The following is a 24335-nucleotide window of genomic DNA, read 5'->3' on the forward strand; positions in this document are numbered from 1 at the left end:
TTCGGGTGATTAGTTTTGCTCTGCGCAGTTGGAAAGTTATACAAACCGTGCAGTGCGGTCAGAAAAATATGAATCAGTGCGTGATCAAACGTGTTTCGTATCGGACTCAGGATTTTTCCAAGATCCGTGTGATTAGATCTGTTCTGTGCAGTCGAAAAGTAAAACAATCAATGCGATCGGAAAGTGAATCAATCAGTGCGTGATAAAACGTGTTCCGTATCAGAACTCGCACAACTTTCGCGAGATCCAGGTGATGAGTTTTGTTTTGTGCGGTGGGAGAGTAAATTAATCAGTTTGGTCGGAAAGTATCAGACGCAGAACTTTCGAGAGATCCGGGTGATTAGTTCTGTTTTGTGCGGTCGGAAAGTGAAACAATCAGTGCGGCCAAAAATGAAATCAATCAGTGCGCGATCAAACGTGTTTCGTATCGGACGCAGGACTTTCGCGAGATCCGGGTGATAGTTCTGCTCTGTGCAGTCGAAAAGTAAAACGATCAATGCGGTCGGCAAGTAAATCAATCAGTGCGTGATCAAACGTGTTCCGTATCAGAACTCGTAGAACTTTTGCCAGATCCAGGTGATTAGTTCTGTTTTGTGCGGTCGGAAAGTAAATCAATCAGTTCGGTCGGAAAATGAATCAATCAGTGCGCGATCAAACTTGTTCGTATCAAACGCCAAACTTTCCCAAGATCCAGGTGATTAGCTCTGTTTTGTGCGGCCGGAATGTAAATCTATTAGTGCGTGACAAAACGTCTTTTGTATCGAGCGCAAAACTTTTGCGTAATTTGGGTTTAATTCTGTTTTGTGCAGTCGGAAAGTGCGGTACGGTCGAAAAAAAATCAATCAGGGAGCGATCAAACTTGTTTCGTTTCTGACGCAGGACTTCGCGAGATCCGAGTGATTATTTATGTTTTGTACGGTCGGACAGCAAATCAATCGGTGCGCGATCAAACGTGTTTCGTATCGGACGCAGGACTTTCGCGAGATCCGAGTGATTAGTTTTGCTCTGTGCAGTCGAAAAGTAAAATGATCAATGCGATCGGAAAGTAAATCAATCAGTGCGTGATCAAACGTGTTCCGTAACAGAACTCGTAGAACTTTCGCGAGATCCAGGTGATGAGTTCTGTTTTGTGCGGTCGGAAAGTAAATCAATAAGTGAGGTCGGAAAATAAATCAATCAGTGCGCGATTTACTTTCGCGAGATCCGGGTGATTATTTCTGTTTGTGTGGTCGGAAAGTAAATCGAAAGTAATTAGATTAAACGTCTTTTGTATCGAACGCAGAACTTTCGCGTAATTTGGGTTTAATTCTGTTTTGTGCAGTCGGAAAGTAAAACAATCAGTGCGGCCGAAAAAAAAATCAATCAGTGCGCGATCAAACGTGTTTCGTATCGGACGCAGGACTTTTGCTAGATCCGGGTGATTAGTTGTTCTCTGTGTAGTCGAAAAGTAAAACGATTATTGCGATTGGAAAGTTAATTAATCAGTGCGTGATTAAACGTCTTTTGTATCAGACGCAAATTTTTCGCGAGATCCGGGTGATTATTTCTGTTTTGTGCGGTCGAAAAGTATATCGAACAATGCATGATTAAACGTCTTTTGTATCGAACGCAGAACTTTCGCAAGATTCGGGTTTAGTTCTGTTTTGTGCAGTCGGAAAGTAAAACAATTAGTGCGGCCGAAAAAAAATCAATCAGTGCGCGATCAAACGTGTTTCGTATCGGACGCAGGACTTTTGCGAGATCCGAGTGATTAGTTCTGCTCTGTGTAGTCGAAAAGTAAAACGATCAATGTGATCGGAAAGTAAATCAATCAGTGCGTGATCAAACGTGTTCCGTATCAGAAAGTAAATCAATCAGTACGCGATCAAACTGTTTTGTATCGGACGCAGGACTTTCGCGAGATCCGGGTGATTAGTTCTCCTCTGCGTAGTCGAAAAGTAAAACGATCAATGAGATCGGAAAGTAAATAAATCCGTGCGCGATCAATCGTGTATTGAGTGCGCGTTTGCTTTTGTATTCTATCGGACGCAGCAATGAGTATCGGACTATTTTTCCATTTCTAATCCGAAATTCATCACGTGGCCGCCATAGTTATTAGTCTTGAATTTATGAAACTCCACAGCATATACAGTGATAATAGTTTTGTAATCCAAGAAAGGCTATTCAAATGGTGAGCTGTGCATATTTGTTGTTTCTCGGCCAATCACGACAAGCAACTACGAAGTGTACAATCAATCAAGCTAGGCTAAAGAAATGTCAAAGTATTTATAAGCTAAATGTTGATGTTTGACTGCTGTTAAATATTTGAAGTCACGCCTTCGCCACCAACCAACAGTGTTGAGAATCTCACTCATATGAGTAAAAATTCCTCACTCATTTCTCATTTTTTCGGTGAGTCCTCACGCGTGAGTTACTCACGAACTGTGAGTACTCACGTCTGAGCAAACATGGTTTTGCTCACTCACGAGTGAGGAAATTTTGCTCTTATGAGTAATTAAATATGAGACATTTTTCTTTCTTTCGTAATGTTTTGGGGAATTCTGGTAGGTTTCAATAAAAATGTACCTAGATAATGAGGTCAGGATTTAATAAATCAATTGAACGAATTTGTCTAACAATAATTAAAAGAAATTGCTAATAACATTCGTATTTAATTAATAGAACGTTATTAAATTTCTGGAATGTGTCTGTGTGTCCACGTTTGTGTGTGTGTGTGTGTGTGTGTGTGTGTGTGATCGTGTGTCTGCGTGTGCGTGCGAGTTAGACATTTTTATGTATTAAGTATTAATAGATTTGCCGGCAAATGGGTAAAGCGGATGGCGTTCTGAATTGATATATTCCGGCCATTTGTAATTAATCAAATACTGCAATGTATTTAATGCAAATATTTATCCATTGTTTGCAAAACTGATCCATTTTGCATGATTTGTAAAAAAAATATATTTTTTAATGATTCGACAGACTTATAAGTCATATATGATACACAAATATCATGGTAAAAGATAACAAGAAAATTATTTAAAGACTATTACTTGAATACAATAATTTATATGGCAATCATATCAAGATAATTGTACCATATGGAACGAAGAACACCAGTCAAAGGACTGACACACTAATGGCATTTGTACCATGGTATTTTAATTGAGCGTCATATCAATGACTGTCTTCATGAAAGATAGCCTTCAAATTATGTCCTTGCCACCTTATATCATGGTACAAATACCATAGATCGGTCCTTAGTATATCATCATAGAACTAACAGTGTGATCTTTCCTATATTCAATTGCATTAAGCCGCTACACTACGTAGTTCTCCGAATATACGTTTACGTCATAGAAAATTCATTGGTTAATATTGTCGAGAAGCGTTTGTGCTTCAGAAATTCTACCATTACATTCCAATTCAACTATCTGCACCATAAATTTTTGAGTAACCGACAGATTTTTCGGTGGAGATTTCGCTGAATAATAAAGCAATACAGCATCGACCCGATTTTATCACGTTTTCGACCCGATTTCGTCACCCCAAAAGAAAACATGAAAATTTTAGTCGTTTTTTTATTTTTGTAAATAATACTTTTCAGGAAATAACTTTCACCGCCTGTGGTTTATTATGAATCATTTCTTAGTATACCTGTCAAAAATTTTGTAAGCCTTCTCGACAAGAAACATACATTTCCTATTTTATCATCCAGGGGGTGACAAAATCGGGATAATATTGTACTATGAAAAATTAATGTATGGGAATGGAAACCCTACCGGAAATGCCCAATCTTTTGTTAACTTGCAAAAAACTGTTGAAATTCACCTGCTAGTAGAGATTTAAGGTGCAAAAAACTGTATCTGTAAATTTATTGATCGGTCTCGACCGGTATCCACAGTCTTTGGTAAGTGGTAGTATATATTCAAATAAGATAATATTGTTTTTCGAACAAAGTTTCGGTTCTTTTAAAAATTAGCTAAAAATTGAGCTTAACTTACCACAAACTGGATCCTTGTAGAAACATTAAAACCAGGTAAAAACTGCTCAAGCCAATAAATAAAATGCTATCAGGTGCGTGAATCGAATAAAAACATGCGGATATCTTCAGTTATCCTGATTACAATGAGTTTTTACCATAACAAAAGTATTTAAGACTTTATAGAGGAGTGCACGGGTAAAAACTGTGAAAAATGGTAAACATTGTCCTCTTGAGAAGTCTTTCGTATTTAAACAGGAGAGAAACATGTAAACAGTGCCCTCATGTGGTGTCAAATGACGTAATGATGCAATCGCGAACAGCAAGTCGACACAGTTGTTTCATAAGGGCCAATGTGACATTGAATTCAAATGGAGAAAAATGGGTTAGGATTCGGTCCGATTCGTGAATTAAAATCAAATTAAACTTAAAAGTGACAGTTCAGAAATTATGAAATCTCCCGGTCACTAGAATGGCTAATGGCTACCCAGCAAGACCAACAAAATATTCATCAAAAATGATTCAACATCTGTCAAAAATAACCTTGCTCTGCGAGCAGGGTTATTTGAAAATTATTGAACTGTCATTTTTAAGTTTAATTTGATTATCGATTTGATTTGAATAATTATTCGCGAATCGGACCAAAGCCTTAGTATGTTTCAAGACATTATATCAAATAAACACGCCCGTTTCAAATCACTCAGAGACTGAGTGAAACTGTATTGTCATCAATTTTTTTCTCACGCAAATCTTACTCAATTTTCGTAAAAAGTGGAACTACTCAAAATTTGAGAATTGAGAAATGAATTTGAGAAATTTTGAGAAAATAAGAGACGGCAATATTTCACTCAGTCTCTGAGTGATTTGAAACGGGTGTGTAGTTTTAAATGCAGAGTATATTTGAACTCAAGCCAAAATTTTCAAAACGACTTATCTGCTTTTGTAAACAAAAGATTCAAACGACGATTTGACGAATCGGATAGCTCTCCCGCAAACCAACACCACCAATAGGTAGGTGAAGCTTTCCGCTAACTGTTGATGGTGTTGGTTTGCGTGGAGAGCTATCAGATTCGTCAAATCGTCGTTTGAATCTTTGTTTAAAAGCAAATAAGTCGTTTTGAAAATTTTGTCTTGAACTGTTATTAATTTTCATAAAATACATCCAACCAACCCAACAATTGGAACGGCATAAATTAGAATTTAAATTTGGCTAGATTTTGAATGGTAAGTATGATTTTAGAAATAATAGCCCATTTTCTTAACAGTGTACAGTTGCGCCCTTCAGAAATGCGCCATAATGTTGATGACAACATCAATTTCGCCATTCTGCCTCGCCCAGCTGTCAATCTGTTTGTTGTTTTCGCCTGTTTTTTTCACCGCCGTTTGTTTTAAGAAATGCCATTTAGCCCTTTGTCCAAATTAATTTTGGTAAAAGTAACTAAATAAATTGTTTCCCAATTCACAAACAAATTCCAACTCGGAAAAGGTAAGTTCTTATTCAAAATAATATGATATGTAATAGAACAGTAAAGAAATTTTGTTTTCCTTCTATGAACAAAATAATAAGACATGAAAAATTCCACCTTGCCTCTTTCCTATAGCGATACTGAGTTGTTCCAAACTAGATGCAGATCTGGGATGCTGATTACTAATTAAAAGAATAAAACGAAGGATGATGGATATAGTTGGCCTACTCAAGATTCTTTGTAGAAAGCATCGTTTCATGTACATATTTATTCGTCTGAAAACTGGAAGTGTGATGTTCCATAAAGCAAAGCTGATACAACATTGTCAATGGAATATTCTCGGGAATATTCTTCTATATTGCTTCCTGAGATTTAATCGAATGTATTGAAGCTCGGATTAAAGGGTAGATCCGCTATTTTCAGCACAAAATCTCTTAAATTAGTGAGATGAATGTGACTAAGGAAGGTAAGTTTTACCACGTTCTACTATGAGTTCGAGTGTTGATAATATTCATATACCAAACGTAATTGAGTGAAATCTTTTGAGATAATATGTTATTAGATTATTATACATCTTCTTCTTCTTATTGGCATTACATCCCCACACTGGGACAGAGCCTCCTCGCAGCTTAGTGTTCACTAAGCACTTCCACAGTTATTAACTGTGAGGTTTCTAAGCCAGGTTACCATTTTTGCATTCGTATATCATGAGGCTAGCACGATGATACTTTTATGCCCATGGAAGTCGAGACAATTTCCAATCCGAAAATTGCCTAGACCGGGACCGGGAATCGAACCCAGCCACCCTCAGCATGGTCTTGCTTTGTAGCCGCGCGTCTTACCGCACGGCTAAGGAGGGCCCCCGATTATTATACATACTTTTACATAATAATGACGCTTACACTTGATTTCAGTATAAAGAAATCCATCAAATTAAACCTTGTGCCTTAATGCAAAATTTAAAAACAGTTTTTTACTGGTCGAGTTCAGTACAAGACACTGAAGTCGACCTCACAGTTGAGGTCGAAATACGTATCTGCGTAAGATAACAAAACTTAGTGGAATTAAATAGAGAATAACTCGTTTTAGACGGTTGAATACATTCCACTAAAAAAAGCTCTAAATATTTCTTCAGATCAATAGTATTTATCATTAAATTTATTACCATAATTGGCGTAATCTGAATAGGCTATAAGGGATGTCCGACACGATCAACTAAATCTGTTCAACGAAAGCTTCGGCAGAAAAATGGTACATATATTGTCGGGGCTTGGTTTAATTTGACAGAACCCCGGCCAAACATAAGTCGAAAATGCTTTGATAAGTGATACAGTTCATATTCTGAATAGACTTTAAGTCTATCTCTAGAATAAGGCTTTGTCCTATATACATGTTTTACTTATGTTGATTTGTTTAGGTACTCAAGTCATTTCGATCATCTACTAACCGAATGTCCAAAGTCACAAAGTTTCAGCTCTCATTTAGACATTGGATGATTTATTATTTTTTGAATGTCTCAGCCAATAACTCATGTTTTGGGACCCGGGAAGGTTCTTAAGGTAGTCTGAGACCCCTCTCGCACGTATAAAATGTATGTAGGTAGGTGTTATAATCAGCGATAAATTCTAGTTGTCATCAATCAAAATGTTAGCATTATATTAGTTCGACATCCACACGTGCACAAACGCACACATACACACACACATACACGCACGTACAAACACGCACACACACGCGCGCGTGTGCATTTTTAGTTATTTCTAGTTAAAGAAAACAAAATATATTTTCAATAAATCTGTTACTCACTTACTCACCAAAAAAACGAATGAGTAGTTTTACTCACTCAGGCGTGAGTTTCCTCACGCGTGAGTGCTCACCGTACCTGTGAGTACTCACATGTGAGTAGAACCGGGTTTACTCATATGAGTGAGTGAGTGAGGATGAAACGAAACATGCTCACTCATTTCCCAACACTGCCAACCAACAAGTACCCTTTCCAATTGCAGAAACTTTTGCTGTATTTATGAATCAAGCAATGAACAATATCGTACGTTATCCAGTCGATAAGTGATAGGGGTCATTCACAAAATAAAAGGAATAGGAATACTTCAACTTCATATAGTTCGTGAATGACCTCTTTTACAGTTTTGTAACGTTATTTGCCAGATAATGAAAGAAAGTAACTCCGTTAGAAATAAACCAATACAAAAAAATAAGGACGTCTCATTTTCATCCTATTATAAACCACCCAAAACAACTATGTTGGACTTCTTCTTCCGGGAAGTTTAAGCAACATTAGATGGAAAGAATCGATGCTCAGAAAATAATAAAATATAAAATCTACTTTTGTAAAAGAATACACCAGCAAAAAATTACTATAAAACGTTTTTTTACTATAAAACGTTTCAACATTATTATGATCCCTGTCTGAGAAACTTCTGAGCATCGATTCGCTGTAATCAATGAAAATAAATGTCTCACCTAGATTGAGTTCTGCGGCAAAGCACACTGGATATAGTATAAGAGCCACTAGCAACGAAATCACTGAAAAAAGAAATAAAATAATTCAGTTTTGTGTATATACTGATTAAGTGTTTGCTAATTAGATAAGAGCTCTTGCTTTGATTTTGTACAATAAATACTTGATGAAGCCATTGAGATCATTAGCCGTATCCTCTATTGGCATACACATCTCCTAGTTGATAATTCTGCGGATTAAACTTCAAAGTAACGATGGAGCTCTTATCCAATCGACACAATATGCTAGGGATTAGAACTGTGTTTAATCGCCAGCAATTACTTACATGCCACCATCATAACGAGCACTGCCACGCGGTAGAATTTGTACTTGCGATTGTGGTCCTGTGTGTTCAGCCCGAGACCGGTCAGTATCGTCGCTATGATATCGGTAACCAGCGTGATGATACAAAGGCCAGCGGTGGCTTTGATGTAAGCTACGATAGGGAGACGGTTACATTTTAATTAATCGGGAATTATTTATTTTAGCTGATTGTCATCGAGGTGCGGTGTCACATCAGCTAATTGATTGAACGGTTGCGGCGCGATACTCACTGACGTCACGGCTGGCGTAACAGCCGGCTGGGTCCTGCAGGTTGAACGGCAGTGGTGGCGAGTAGTCCTCCTCGATGCAGTGCACAAACAGTCCCTGGCGCCAGCTTTCCGCCATCAGCCAATCCGTTGACGTGAGGGCCAGAATCATCAATATGCCCACTATCACTCCACAGATGAAGGCAATTACCTGTTTGGGGTGGAGAAAGAAATATACGTTGATTCAAGGACAAAAAAAAATATTAGATTCCGGAAATCTATTTGAATCACATTCGTATTATGCAGAGTACGAAAGAATTTAAAAATTAAAGCTTGTTTGTTTATCAACGTAAATGGTGCCATCTAGCTCCAATTTACTGGTTTTCGATGATTCTCCATACATGTTTCCATATAAACTTCCAATTAGCACAGCCCATACGTTAACCGATTCGGCTGAAATTTTGGCCAGAATATCAGGGCATCAGGGAACGGAATAAGTAGGCGGTCCATCAAGAAAATTGAAATAAGTTTTTTCCATCGCTCCATGCCAGTGGACCCTAGCCACTGGAGTGAGACTGACACCGGCCATCGTGTGCATGATCCGATCCCCTTGAACAAGGAGAGGGTTCCTATGGCTTCCAGATGTGGCGCAAGCGTATGCTGCGGCTTTTAGGCAAATAGCCGCTTGCACGCGATGGCGAAATAGGAGGACACCCGCTTAAGGCAGCCTCAGCGGGTGTAGAAGGAAGAAGGGCACAGACTGGAGTGCGCCAATTACCGAGGAATAACCCTCCTGAATTCGGCGTACAAAATTATGTCCCGTATTCTGTTCAACAGATTGAGACCGCTTGAAGAGTCCTTCGTCGGCGAATACCAAGCAGGTTTTCGTGAGGGCCGATCAACGACGAATCAAATGTTTACCCTGAGACAAATCCTTGATAAATTCCGGGAGTACAACTTGCAGATACATCATCTGTTTATTGATTTCAAGGCGGCATACGATTCAGTGAAACGGAATGAATTATGGCAAATTATGCTTGAACATGGTTTTCCGGCGAAACTGATACGACTGATTCGAATAACGTTGGACGGATCGAAATAAAGTGTAAGGGTTGCGGATGGAATATCGACGTCATTTGTAACCTTAGATGGATTAAAGCAGGGTGATGCACTCTCGAATCTACTGTTCAATATAGCGCTCGAGGGCTTATTATGGACTTCGTAACCAGCTTAAGTCCCGTAGTCTGCAAACGAAAACAAAACTCGACCTTCTACAAAGTTGTAGGGCAGCTTATTCCAATCAATTTTGCCAGAAAAACTTTTTCTGTAGCTCTTAAGTTGGCTGATTTAGAGCAATTTTACCTGATTGGATTATGGTGTACCTCACAAAAACAGTTTTTTAATCTATTTTTGTTTTGTTTTAGATTTCTCAAAAAAGTCGTCTCCAGGTGACTTTTAGAGCTCAAAAAAATGCAAGTTTTGATGGGTAAATATGCTTAATATATTTTTCCGATCAAAAGTTATAATCGTTTTTCTGTCAAAATTACATTTTTTTCATAAGTTGATATCTCCGGTTAAAGCAGACCAAAAATTTTTATTTATACGGCATTTGAAAGAGAAATTCATATTCTTTATGATGTCAAAAATTTGTTATTTTTTATCTGAAGTTTTACTAATTTTACTAAAATCATGTTTTTTCAAATAAATTGATATAACTCGACAACGGAAGAAGATACAGACGATATTCTTATAGCAAAACACGCGTTTTGAAAAGCCCCAGTCCGGAGCCCTAACCGGAGATATCAACTTATGAAAAAAAATATAATTTTGACAGAAAAACGATTATAACTTTTGATCGGAGAAAGATATTGAGCATATTTACCCATCAAAAGTTGCAATTTTTTAAGCTCTAAAAGTCACCTGAAGACGACTTTTTCGAGAAATCTAAAACAAAAAAAGTAAATCAAGAATACTGTTTTTGTGATGTACACCATAATCCAATTAAGTAAAATTGCTCTAAATCAGCCAACTTAAGAGCTACAGAAAAAGTTTTTTTTTTGGCAAAATTTATTCGAATAAGCTGCGCTACAACTTTGTAAAACATATCATGTCAATATTCCGAGAAATAAAAAAATATTTTCTAATTTTTTTTTATGTGATGGGCCATTCTATTTTTGGTTGCACCATAATGATGGCCTTACTATTTCGAACAAATTTGTAGAACAACAGTTTTTTTTTCTAAAAAATATAGTTTTGGCATAAATTCATCTTTCCGCGTAAATCTGTATCCTGGACCATTGGCAGCGACAGATGGAGAAATGATAGACAATGATTGAACGGTTGAACAGTAGAGAGAGACGACTCAGTTTGCGGTTAATCGTTGCTCCGGGCTCCGGTTCCGCGCTCCACTGTCTCGTTGCCGTTTGGTAAGGTCATACCGTTTGGTAAGGTCATACTCGACCCTTAGGGTTTAGACCTCGAGACGGGGGGATTCCAGCTTCGACCGCATAGCTCTCATCTCTTGCAGCAGAGCGGGAACATCATCCGCTACTGTTGTCGGCTGTGTCGGTAGACTTGCGGGGTTTGATTGTTCTGCGTGACTTCGGCGTAGGACCCTTCTGCCCTTTTCTGCTTCTTCTGACGTCCGGGTAAGTGCTACTGTAGTCGATTTTGATTCGCGGAACCTCGTTCTCAGCCCTGTAGCTAGGACAGGCTAGAGATTACGTGCTAATTGCTATTACACTTACTACAGAATTTTGGGATGTCGCAATTCCGGTCCTCGGTGATCGGGTGGGCACCCGAGCAATTCCCACAGATGCAGTTGGTGGCCACAGCGGGCTTTGGTGTGGCCAAAAGACCAACAGACAAAGCACTGCATCGGAGAGGGGTAGTAGCGACAGGGGGGCACCTAAAGAAACCAAAGAGCTCCGGTCTTGAGGTGCCGCGGATGGTAAGAACACACTTACAGGGGATGGACAAAATAATTAGGATAGGCAAATTTTGGATAAAATTAGATGTGTTGTAACTACCTTAGTTATCATCCGATTTTGACAATTCAGGCATGCCTGAACTAGAAAATTAATGCAGTTTGACGGTATGTCCATGGAACCGACTATGGCCCCCGGATTCCGGAGATATTCCGGGTTTTTCGGAGGTAGGTTCAAAACCTTAAATTTGAGGTGGATACTATGAGAAGTTGTGGTTAAAAATTAAATAATATTAGTAACCACAAATGAAGTAGGGCTCTTGCTGATTGGAACCATATATTGAGATTTGGAATCGGACCAGAATCAAGTGAGATATGGCCATTTCTTTATAATCGGTTCCGATCGATACTTATCAAAGGGGTCAGGCCACAACTTCATTTGAATCTCGCTTTTTGTTAGATGGTCCACTATGATTTTATTCTAGAAGGCCTCTAATGTGTCAAGAATGAAAAACCAATTGAATAAACGGATCCTGGAGTCGCTGGGATGTCCCCGGGGAACCTGTGAATGGGGACATTTAAGTTTTACCACCAAAATCAGTCATTCGACGGCTCTTTTTTCATGGTTTTCGATCAGGAAGCGAAGTATGAATATAAAATGGTCCATTGACGGCTCTGACCGCTTCCAGGATCTACGGATTGGCCCCGGGGAACCTGTGGAAGGGGACATTTTAGTTTTACCAAAAAAACCAGTCGTTCGACGGCTCTTTTTTCATGGTTTTCGATCAGGAAGCGAAGTATGAATATAAAATGGTCCATTGACGGCTCTGACCGCTTCCAGGATCTACGGATTGGCCCCGGGGAACCTGTGGAAGGGGACATTTTAGTTTTACCAAAAAAACCAGTCGTTCGACGGCTCTTTTTTCATGGTTTTCGATCAGGAAGCGAAGTATGAATATAAAATGGTCCATTGACGGCTCTGACCGCTTCCAGGACCTACAGATTGGCCCCGGGGAACCTGTGGAAGGGGACATTTTAGTTTTACCACCAAAATCAGTCGTTCGACGGCTCTTTTTTCATGGTTTTCGATCAGGAAGCGAAGTATGAATATAAAATGGTCCATTGACGGCTCTGACCGCTTCCAGGATCTACGAATTGGCCCCGGGGAACCTGTGGAAGGGGACATTTTAGTTTTGCCAAAAAAAACAGTCGTTCGACGGCTCTTTTTTCATGGTTTTCGATCAGGAAGCGAAGTATGAATATAAAATGGTCTATTGACGGCTCTGACCGCTTCCAGGACCTACAGATTGGCCCCGGGGAACCTGTGGAAGGGGACATTGTAGTTTTACCATCAAAACCAGTCGTTCGACGGCTCTTTTTTTCATGGTTTTCGATCAGGAAGCAAAGTATGATTATAAAATGGTCCATTGACGGCTCTGACCGCTTCCAGGATCTACGGATTGGCCCCGGGGAACCTGTGGAAGGGCACATTTTAGTTTTACCACCAAAACCAGTCGTTCGACGGCTCTTTTTTCATGGTTTTCGATCAGGAAGCGAAGTATGAATAAAAAATGGTCCATTGACGGATCTGACCGCTTCCAGGATCTACCGATTGGCCCCGGGGAACCTGTGGAAGGGGACATTTTAGTTTTGCCAAAAAAACCAGTCGTTAGACGGCTCTTTTTTCATGGTTTTCGATCAGGAAGCGAAGTATGAATATAAAATGGTCAATTTACGGTTCTGACCGTTTCCAGGACCTACGGATTAGCTCCGGGGAACCTGTGGAAGGGGACATTTTAGTTTTACCACCAAAACCAGTCGTTCGACGGCTCTTTTTTCATGATTTTTGATCAGGAAGCGAAGTATGAATATAAAATGGTCCATTGACGGCTCTGACCGCTTCCAGGACCTACAGATTGGCCCCGGGGAACCTGTGGAAGGGGACATTTTAGTTTTACCACAAAAACCAGTCGTTCGACGGCTCTTTTTTCATGGTTTTCGATCAGGAAGCGAAGTATGAATATAAAATGGTCCATTGACGGCTCTGACCGCTTCCAGGACCTACTGGTTGCCTCCGAAGAACTTGTGGAGGAGGACATTTTATTTTTAGCACCAACACCAGTCATTCGGCGGCTCTTTTTTCATGGTTTTCGATCAGGAAGCAAAGTATGAATTTAAAATGGTCCATTGTCGGCTCTGACCGCTTCCAGGACCTACTTATTGCCCCCGAGGAACCTGTGAATGAGGACATTTTAGTTTTAGTACAAAAACCAGTCATTCGATTTTCCGGAGCCAATCCGTAGATCCTGGAAGCGGACAGAGCCGTCAATGGACCATTTTATATTCTGTCGAACGACTGGTTTTGGTGGTAAAACTAAAATGTCCCCTTCCACAGGTTCCACGGGGCCAATCCGTAGGTCCTGGAAGCGGTCAGAACGGTAAATTTACCATTTTATATTCATACTTCGCTTCCTGATCGAAAACCATGAAAAAAGAGCCGTCGAACGACTGGTCTTGGTGGTAAAACTAAAATGTCCCCTTCCATAGGTTCCCCGGGGCCAATCCGTAGATCCTGGAAGCGGACAGAGCCGTCAATGGACCATTTCATATTCATACTTCGCTTCCTGATCGAAAACCATGAAAAAAGAGCCGTCGAACGACTGGTTTTGGTGGTAAAACTAAAATGTTCTTTTCCACAGGTTCTCGGGGTCAATCCGTAGATCCTGGAAGCGGACAGAGCCGTCAATGGACCATTTCATATTCATACTTCGCTTCCTGATCGAAAACCATGAAAAAAGAGCCGTCGAACGACTGGTTTTGGTGGTAAAACTAAAATGTCCCCTTCCACAGGTTCTCCGGGGCCAATCCGTAGGTCCTGGAAGCGGTCAGAACCGTAAATTGACTATTTTATATGCATACTTCGCTTCCTGATCGGAAACCATGAAAAAAGAGCCGTCGAACGACTGGTTTTGGTGGTAAAACTAAAATGTTCCCTTCAACAGGTTCCCCGGGGCCAATCCGTAGATCCTGGAAACGGTCAGAGCCGTCAATGGACCATTTCATATTCATACTTTGCTTCCTGATCGAAAACCATGAAAAAAGAGCCGTCGAATGACTGATTTTGGTGGTAAAACTTAAATGTCCCCATTCACAGGTTCCCCGGGGACATCCCAGCGACTCCAGGATCCGTTTATTCAATTGGCTTTTCATTCTTGACACATTAGAGGCCTTCTAGAATAAAATCATAGTGGACCATCTAACAAAAAGCGAGATTCAAATGAAGTTGTGGCCTGACCCCTTTGATAAGTATCGATCGGAACCGATTATAAAGAAATGGCCATATCTCACTTGATTCTGGTCCGATTCCAAATCTCAATATATGGTTCCAATCAGCAAGAGCCCTACTTCATTTGTGGTTACTAGTATTATTCAATTTTTAACCACAACTTCTCATAATATCCACCTCAAATTTACGGTTTTAAACCTACCTCCGAAAAACCCGGAATATCTCCGGAATCCGGTGACCATAGTCGGTTCCATGGACATACCGTCAAACTGCATTAATTTTCTAGTTCATGCCTGAATTGTCAAAATCGGATGATAACTAAGATAGTTACAACACATCTAATTTTACCCAAAATTTGCCTATCCTAATTATTTTGTCCATCCCCTGTATAGGGAGCGGAGTGTTAATCCTCTCCTCACCATTTTCTTCGAAATACGGTGTACTTCGTCTACGCCTTGCTCATCCAGTTTCATACGCAACTTCTCTGCTTCATAGTTAACGATATCCCGACAGTACACAATACACTTGACTCGGTTGTGCACCGGGTGGGGGATAATATGAACATTGCGTCAAGAAAAAAAAAATGCGAAAAATCCCATTTGGATGAAACATCTAACATTTTGGAAAGACCATCGTTAGAACTAAGACATTAAAGCAGCGTATTAACCCCCTTTTCTATCTTAAATGCCATTTTGTCATTGTCAAACATGTCTTAAAAATGCCTTAAGTTGGCGGCTCTTGGGGCTCAATGAACCACGCGTCGAAAAATCAGCAAGGGAAGATCCATTAATTACGTAACGCAAAAATGGGGAATTTTCAACCCCCCCTCCCCCCTATGTCACACTTTTTGTATGAAGCGTCTGAAATTTTTGTATGGGTTGTCACACTTCATTGGACCCCCCCTCCCCCCTCTAAGCGTGACGTAATTTGTGGACGTTCCCCAACCCTGGTATGGACATAGCGTGGAGGCGCGTAGTACATTGTAGGGTAGTCCCACTAGGGCGTTTTGCCTCGACAAAATGTTAGATGTTTCATTCAATGAGGAAAATTTTGGTTTTTCCTTTCTATTATTTAGACACTTTTTTAGCCTAACCTACAAAGTTTTGGACCTAAATAGTCTTGTTACGTCTCAACCCCGATAAACATGAAGGAAAATCCAGAAGACGTTTTGCCTTAGGAGGGCGTTATGGGATTCCTTCCTCTAAAATGAATAATTGCGCTTAAAAATGTTTCATTTAATTATTCTAAGTAAGGTACAGTGGGGCAAGTGGGTAAAGGAAATCGTATATTTCATGTTTATCAAGTCATAAAAGTTGAATATAATATTGAAATTGATCATATTTATGACATAACGAATCATCTATCCAATCTTTATATGCCTGTGAACAAGATCTTTGAAAAATACTTTTAGGATACAAAATATTCGTAAAACAAAAAAATCGGTTTCAATTTTTCACTTGTCCCACATGTGGGGTAAGTGAAAAAATGATTTTAAAAGAGGATTTTTTAATATAGGAACACATTTTCTGTTCATATATTCCATGCAAATGATAATTATACTGAATAGAGCATAACTGTGATCTGTTGTGATGCATTTTGACACTTCATTAAAGTCAAAGGGCACTAGAGTGCCTCCATTAAATGATTTTTATGTTTTCTTTACTTAATTTTTTTGAGAACTAATATCTCATCTTCATTTGTGTCTAACACTACTTTCTATTTCAGGTTTTTAGTAAGATAATGAATCTTGGCGATAATGCAGAGAAATTATCTTTGAAATATTCATCAAACCTGGAATCATATTGTGATTCATTAACAATCCACTTATGATTTCAGTAGAAGCTCCACCCATGGTAAAAAAACAGGCAAATCAATAAACAATTTTTTTTTAAACTTTTGATGTTCATATCAATATTTTTGTGGCTGGAATTCAAAACTACAAAGAAAACCAACTTATCAATGCACTAATTGAATGTGTTATGGAAACCAACATTAAAAAATATTTGTGTTTATTGACACGCAAAACAACTTGTGCAAAAGATAAACTTAAAAGGTTAATAAACTTTTACTCTCGCATGTTGAAATGATTCATTATTTCATGTTTCACTTATTCAACGCATTGATTTGAATGGCCTTGTATGATTGTGAAGTGAAATTGAATAATTCTGTGCTTCATCGGTGAAATACTTGCGTTTTTTTTCACTTACCCCATTTACCCACTTGCCCCACTGTACCTTATATTTGAGTTTATTTGAAGAAATTTGAAAAAAAAAATTAAAAGAAAATCCAAAATATAATAGCTTTTACTAACTTAAAAACCTAAATATTTAAATCCAAAATAATCTGTAAAATCGAAATCTTCTTGACACTGTAGTAACGTTAGAAATGATTGATAACTCTAAATAACCTAGGGATAATCGAAACTTCACCAAAGTCTGAAAGTAGACGTCAAAAGGTAAAGAAGAAGTACTACGTCAATAAAACTTGATTGATCCAACCTAATTTTGTAATTGAAAGCCTATTGCTGACCTATAAAACCTCCAGAAGTAACAGCGACATTTCAGAGACATCGTTAGCGCCCGAGATGGTTTACTCCCACTTACCTTGAGTGGCCTTGTGATGGTGACGGTTTCAATCGTCGTCGTTGGTGCCATCTTGTCAGGAGAGGGACCCCGTTTGTTGCTGCAAAGAGAAGAGAACCAGAAGCCATAAGTCCAAAAGTACTTGGAGAAAGAGAAATTAGATCAAATTAGTAAAATTAAAAACTTTCTTCGGGAAGCTTATCAGGCGCGCAGGATATAACACAGGCACAAACGCACACAAACACATTTTCCGCTGCTGCAAACCGGAAGCATACTATGCCTCGGAAAGCTGAACGGAAGACACTGACTTCTTGGTTTATTTCTTTGCTTGGTCCTCGGAGGATGTGCAGCTTGAACAAACGCAAGTAGTAGGAAGCCTGCGGCTTCCCGGAAAGTGATTTTTCGTTCACCTGCGGTCGTCAGTAAATTACAAACTTTTCTTTATTTCCAGCAAGAAGCTCTTACAATTGTTGGTGGTAAAGTGTGGCAAATCAGCGGAGGCAGAGTTGAAGTAGCGAATGGCGAAGATGGTGAATAGATTGCGTTTCATGCCATTTGGGACACGGTGGAAACAAGTTGTTTTGTTTCTGTTAGGTACCTTAACATCCACTACACGGCCTTGTGGGAGAAGTAGCAATGCCTAATGGAACGTACACACGGTCAAGCAGTTTGACCAACATTGACTCCACCTCTCGTTTATTCAAACATTCGTCAAGTTTCACCAACAGCGACACGAACAACCAATTTATTCGACCAACAGTATCACACACGAACAACCGAAGCACCAACTCGAGCACCAACCATCAAAAAATATATGGGGTTTGTACAACTTCACTACAAATGCTCAAACATGTTCGGCGAACCTTGACTCCACCCCCGACAACTCAAACCAAAATCAAACCGTTTTAATTTTTTCCAACCGAGCCGCCAACTGTCAAATAATTGTTCGAACAACTTCACACACGTTCCAACAAAGCAGCAACCGAAGCGTTTTCTTGGGGGTGGAGTCAATGTTCGTCGAACTGCTTGACTGGTGTGTACGTAGCATAAGAGGAGAGTTGATCTATGCGATGATGATAAATTCATGTTTATTTCCAAATTCGTTTTGTTTTACTAATATTATTACACTTTAAATAGACGGCCGTAATTGCCCTTCAACGTTGTAAATTTATTTATATGTTCTTGCTTTGGTCTAAATTTTAACTCCTATAACGCTAACGGGATCAACTCCTATAACGCTTTTGTTGCTCCAATATTTTGCAATGCATCCTCGTTGTCAAACTATCAACGACATGGAGTCTCTTATTTTTTAAAGTGATTTACTTGCTTTGGAATTTCGACTAGACTTCAAATCTTGTAAGGTCACAATAAACTACATGGCTATATTATCATTACAGTTCCAAGTAGATTAGGAATTTAAGGTGCAATACGGGGTACACATGGTCGGGGTTCAGCCAAACCGCACCAAGCGGCTTTTTGACTAACTTGTGATATTTTATTCGTACAAGGACAACGAAAATCATTTCATATCAGTTCAAGTGGTCATTTGCAGTAGGATATCCTCAGTTATGAGGTTGAGGGATATCTGATACGATTTGCGATTAATTAATCTGCTGAACGAAAGTTTGAGCAGTAAAATGGGTTATTTTTCGTTGGCTCTTGGTGCGATTTGGCTGAACCCCGGCCACATAATCTCATAAGTTAATAATGATCATTAAAATGGAATGAATTTTCAGTGCCAGAATTCCAGCTTAGTAGATTTGTGTTTTGTTTATCTTCCAAGAAAATGATGATTAGTTGATTCTAAAGTATAAAACTGCTAATGTCGCTTCGAATCGCGTGACCAACATCTACACCGCGGTAGCCAAAATACCGGTACAGTGTGTCAAACTAATGTGATTGACAAAACAAAACATTCTTTACAACATGACCAGTATTGGGAAAACATGTTGAATGCTAGCAGCGCCATTAGCATTCTAGTAAACAAAAACAACGAAAAAAAAGTTTCCTTTGGCCTAAAAATTGCCTGATATCGTATAATTGAAACTTCCTAACTATTGAGTCAATAATCGAATTTACGTTCTATACATAATTGGAACTATATATCATCTGGACTCTGGTCGATAATAAGATAAGATTTGATACAAATATACTTTAGAAAGATTTTATGTATTTTTACCAACTAGCAGTGCTGGTGTTTTTTCAAGCATTTGGAGAGGCTAAAGTTACCATTTTTCATATTCATGCTATTATGCATCTTCTTTATAAGAATGTCAATAGAGTATAAGTCGTCTGAGTAAGTATATAGTACTAAAATAAGTATAAGTACTAAAATGGTGTTTTTCTCCTAAATGCGATTTGAATTAATAGCTTTAAGCATTGATATATTAACTAATTTAAAAAAAAGAACCGAAATTCAATTTGATGCAACTTTTTTCGTCAGATCAGAGGAAAATTTCCAAAAATTTTAAACTAGTGTCGGTGGAGGAAAAGAGTTCTGAGTTTAGTCGCCGGGGACGAGCCAACCTAGGGCTGAAAGTCTCCTTAATAAAGATACAAAAAAAGTTCTGAGTTAAGTTTGTTTTATTTCAAGCTATTTCCACGGTGTACAATTTTCGTGTCACCGCATTACTTTTCTGTGGTCACGCCAACGAAAAGCTCTCCCAGCCCCTTCATCAAGTCAACGCAATCCGATAGCCTCAGCCAAACGAAGTCGTAGCGAAAAAAACTGAATTTCAACTAGAAAACCGCCACAACAGCGAGAGCGCACAAAAGCCAAAGTTAAAATTAACTCGCCAAAAATGCATCAACTGGAAAGTGCAGCTTACTTCCTGGTGACTTATTTCTTCTGCACCCTGAAGGAGCGAGTGTGCTCGGCCAAAATTATACAATAGCATTCGTGAGCAGGATTTTCACCAAAGCTCTTTCGGCAATTCCGGTGGATGACAGGCAGGCTGTTTATTCGCTGGTTTAGCGAATTTCTCGGCTGATGGGGCGGCCGGGTTGGGGATCCGACAGTCGGTCGGTAGCGGTCCCGCGCTGCTGTACTCTATTATAGAGGGAAGCGCCAACTGCCTGGAAAGTTTTTGCGACTTAATGAAACTTAACAAAGCAGCAGAGACTTGGCTCGGTCAAATGTTGGCCTGGCACAGCTGGGCCTCATTTACGTTTAAATAGAATATCCAAAGCGGGAGGGGTACCGTACTATCGTGTTGGCGATGAGACTCATGTAAAAAACAGCGCAACTTGCCAAGCCGAGGGGGCTTGAACACTCGTTTTTCGTCCCGTATTACACTTGTAGTGTGATGTTAAATTGTATCGCTTGCCCTATCGTAGGGTCCTTTGGCTACACGAAGGAACGCAAAATGAACCAGACCGTTCGCCGTTGCACGCCGTACGTATGGGACTTGTTGGGTGTGAGATTTATGAAGGGAAATGTAATTACTTTACCTTTGCTGAGTTTTTCATTTTGACTCCCCTTGTAAGGTGGATTACTTTTCCCTTTCTTCAAAGAATGTAAGATGTATGAACATGTTAGTTTTAGTGGCGTGCATTCGAGGAAATGATTATTCAACAATTGAGGTTATGTATGTTCTACATGTTCTAATATTTTCTAGTGATTCCATGTTTATTATAATTATGTTTGGAGTTTATGATACTACAAGGAGTTTTCAAGCAGTTTATTGGGATAGGCGAATGGTTAAAAAAACATCTCTCATCTTCATCTACATTGCAACTAGGACTTGATTACCTTGTTTTTCAACCTCTAATAGCCTTTCTTTTCTATAGGAGTTATTTATTGAAAATATTATACATAATTATAGGGGTAGGTGGTCGATTGCCGGCACTGGTCGTAACTTTGACATTTGCTATACGTGTGCTATGTAAGCACGATCTTGTTGTGCCCATTTCCGAAGCATATAAAAGCTTTTATTTCGTTTTACAGAGAAAACACTTTTTTGTCAAGTGAAAACCCAACCCATGAAAACTCATATGTGAATATGTACGTTATGTGGAAGATACTGATTTGGAAAATGTATTGGAGGTAAGGGAAAGTGGTTACCTCCAATACATTTTCCAAATCAATATCTTCCACACCCAAAAAACAGATCTTACAATTATTGTATAAAAACGTGGCATATACAAATCTGTAAGATTTTTATACAGAAATTGTATTAAAATAATACAAATCTGTATAATTTCAATTCAACGATTGTATTAAAATCTTACAAAAATTGTATATGCCCAATTATTATACAGTTTCTGTAAGGTTCTTATGCAGAATTGTATTAAAATCTGCCATCCGCTGGTTGGGTGCACATAACGTACATATTCACATATGAGTTTTCATAACATTGTAAATTAACGTCCAAGTCGGGTGGTTTAATCCCCGGAAATAGGCAATTATCTTTGATTGAACTGTATTATTTTAATTTTTCAAAAAGGTTATTTATTTCGGTTGTCGGTACCAACCGGTTATTATCAAGGGAAATCAACACCAAGAACAAAATCAATCGAAATCAACAAACAAAAACAACTCCAAGATTTTGAGTAGAAAAAGCATAGCGGTTCATCACCGATTACGTAGTAGTGATTGACTTAGGACGGAACATTTTGACACGCTCAAAGTGATGTGAGACGATTCAAGTCACCAGACGAGAAGCGATATCTAGGATCCCCTGCATCTCGATGCAAACTGACGATTTACCAAAGACAACATATATTTTCATGTCGTCTGCATATAATATGAAGTAGCCTTCGCCAACATTGAGAACTACATCGCTTAAGAAGAGGGAGAATAGCAACGGTTCTAGACTACTTCCTTAAAAAAAAACATACCGGTTTGTGAGCCATTCTGAAACAACGGATCCTTTTTTTTTTTTTTTTCTTTTTTTTACTTGTTTGAATAATTTTTCGTTTACTTTGGCCTCAAAAAGTTTTGGAATGCAAGAGATAATTGCTTTTCCACGATAGTATGTCTGATTTTTTTTTTTCAGATTTGAAAATGGGTATCAAAAATGAGTTTTACCATATATTTGGGATTTTTCCTGATCCTAGTGACATATTAAATAACCAAAATAATGGAGTGGTTGGTTCCACTGCTAGGGTTTCCATAAATATAGGAGGGATTCCATCAGGACCATGACCTTTCGAAGCATCTAAACTACGTAGGGCCTGCAAAATGTCATGGACATGAAGTTGATTCACTCCAATATCATTTGAAAAGTCTGGGAAAAATGCAAAATAGTCGCGGTCACGATCATTTTCAGAAAATGTAGAATAGGTTTCCTGGAAAAAATCTGCAAAAAGATTACAGTTCTTTTTCGAGCGGGGTATAGCGTTTTCGTCAAGATGCATAATTGATGGAAAGTTATTAGATTTCAGTTTAGTTTTTACGTAATTAAAGAAGTTCTTTGGACAGGACTTTATTTCGCTATGAGTTTTCGAATTTTAATCTCCCAAAGCGTTACTGATAGCGTAATTCAATTGATCGCATACGTCCAAGTAATATACTAAATTTTCATTACTGTTATGACTTTTGTAAATTTTGTGTGCCTTTTGCTTGCGATTTCTTATATTCTTGATTTGCCGGTTATACCAAATTGGGTCTTTATTATTGTCTTTATTATTTAACAGCTAGTTTTTTATCACACAGATAGGACCTGAACAAACCAAAAAGCCCAGAAAGTGACTCGAAACATCATGGAATTCGTGGTTTATTCGGTAGCCCATTTGATTTAAACTCCAGGACAATTCGGAGATCCTAGAACATTTCATATGCCGGGATTTGAGATACAAATCAAAAACAAATACTCGGATGACATAATGAGATTGATACTGCGGCTTGGGACATCATGGAAATCGTGGTAGATTCGGTAGACTATTAAAAAAATCACGTTAATAAAGATATAAAAAAAAATTCGGTAGGCCATTTGACCTTTTGTCAAAGGCGATAGGCCTTTTCGACCTTTTGTCCCTTTCGACCTTTTGTCTTTTTCGACCTTTTGTCCCTTTCGACCTTCTGTACTTTTCGATCTTTTGTCCTTTCGACCTTCTGTCCCTTTCGACGTTTTGCCTTCTCGACCTTTTGTCCTTTCGACCTTTTGTCATTTCGACCTTTTGTCATTTCGACCTTATGTCTTTCGACCTTTTGTCATAGATTCTCTTGAAAGGAGGCTTTCGAGCCTCTTGAAAGGAGGATTCCGAGCCAATTGAAAGGATGCTTCCAAGCCTCTTGAAAGGAGGCTTCCGAGCCTATTGAAGAAGGCTTCCGAACCTCTTGGAGGGAGGGTCCCAAGCCTCTTGAAGGAAGCCTTCCGAGCATCTTGAAACTTGAAAGAAGGCTTCTTTCGAGCCTCTTGAAAGGAGGCTTCCAAGATTCTTAATAGGAGGCTTCCAGGCCTCTTTAAAGAAAGCGTCCGGGCCCCTTAATACGAGGCTTCCGGGCATCTTGAATTGAAGCTTTCGGGCCTCTTGAAAGAAGGCTTCCGGGTCTATTGAAAGGAGGTTTCCGGGCCTCTTGAAAGGAGGCTTCCTGGCCTCTTGAAAGGAGGCTTCTGGGCCTCTTGAAAGTAGGTTTCCGGGCCTCTTGAAAGGATCCTTCCTGGCTTCTTGGAAGGAGGCTTCCTGGCCTCTTGAAAGGATGCTTCTGGATCTCTTGGAAGGAGGCTTCAGGGCCTCTTGAAAAGAGGCTTCCTGGCCTCTTGAAAGGAGGCTTCCTGGCCTCTTGAAACGGGGCTTCCTGGCCTCTTGAAAGGAGGCTTCCTGGCCTTTTAAAAGGAGGCTTCCTGGCCTCTTGAAAGGAGGCTTCCTGACCTCTTGAAAGGAGGCTCTTAGAAGTAGGCTCACGAGCCCCTAAAGGGAGCCTTCCGAGCCTTTTGAAAGGAACCTTCTGAGCCTCTTGAAACAAGGCCTCTCCAAACGAGGCTTCTAGACCTCTTGAAAGGAGTCGTCCAAGCCTCTTGAAAGGCGACCTTAGAGCAGCTTGGAAGAACGCTTCCGAGAAGCGTAAGAAGATGCTTCTAATCCTCATGCAACGAAACAACCGAGCTTTTCGTAAAAAAAA

General features: G+C 39.3%; 1 protein-coding gene across 7 annotated transcripts in view; it reads right to left on the reverse strand.

The window, feature by feature from the left end:
- LOC134205651 (transmembrane protein 47) overlaps window positions 1–24335 on the reverse strand; it is a 148356-nt gene that overhangs the window by 3125 nt on the left and 120896 nt on the right. For all 7 annotated transcript variants that reach the window (XM_062681117.1, XM_062681115.1, XM_062681120.1 and 4 more), the window contains 4 exons: window positions 17291–17369; window positions 8500–8686; window positions 8232–8381; window positions 7909–7971 (listed from right to left, as the gene is read on the reverse strand). In XM_062681117.1, coding sequence (XP_062537101.1) covers window positions 7909–7971; window positions 8232–8381; window positions 8500–8686; window positions 17291–17369 — 479 coding nt within the window. The remainder of the gene's footprint in view (window positions 1–7908; window positions 7972–8231; window positions 8382–8499; window positions 8687–17290; window positions 17370–24335) is intronic.

This window comes from Armigeres subalbatus, chromosome 1, assembly GCF_024139115.2.
Source record: "Armigeres subalbatus isolate Guangzhou_Male chromosome 1, GZ_Asu_2, whole genome shotgun sequence".
NCBI lineage: Eukaryota > Metazoa > Arthropoda > Insecta > Diptera > Culicidae > Armigeres > Armigeres subalbatus.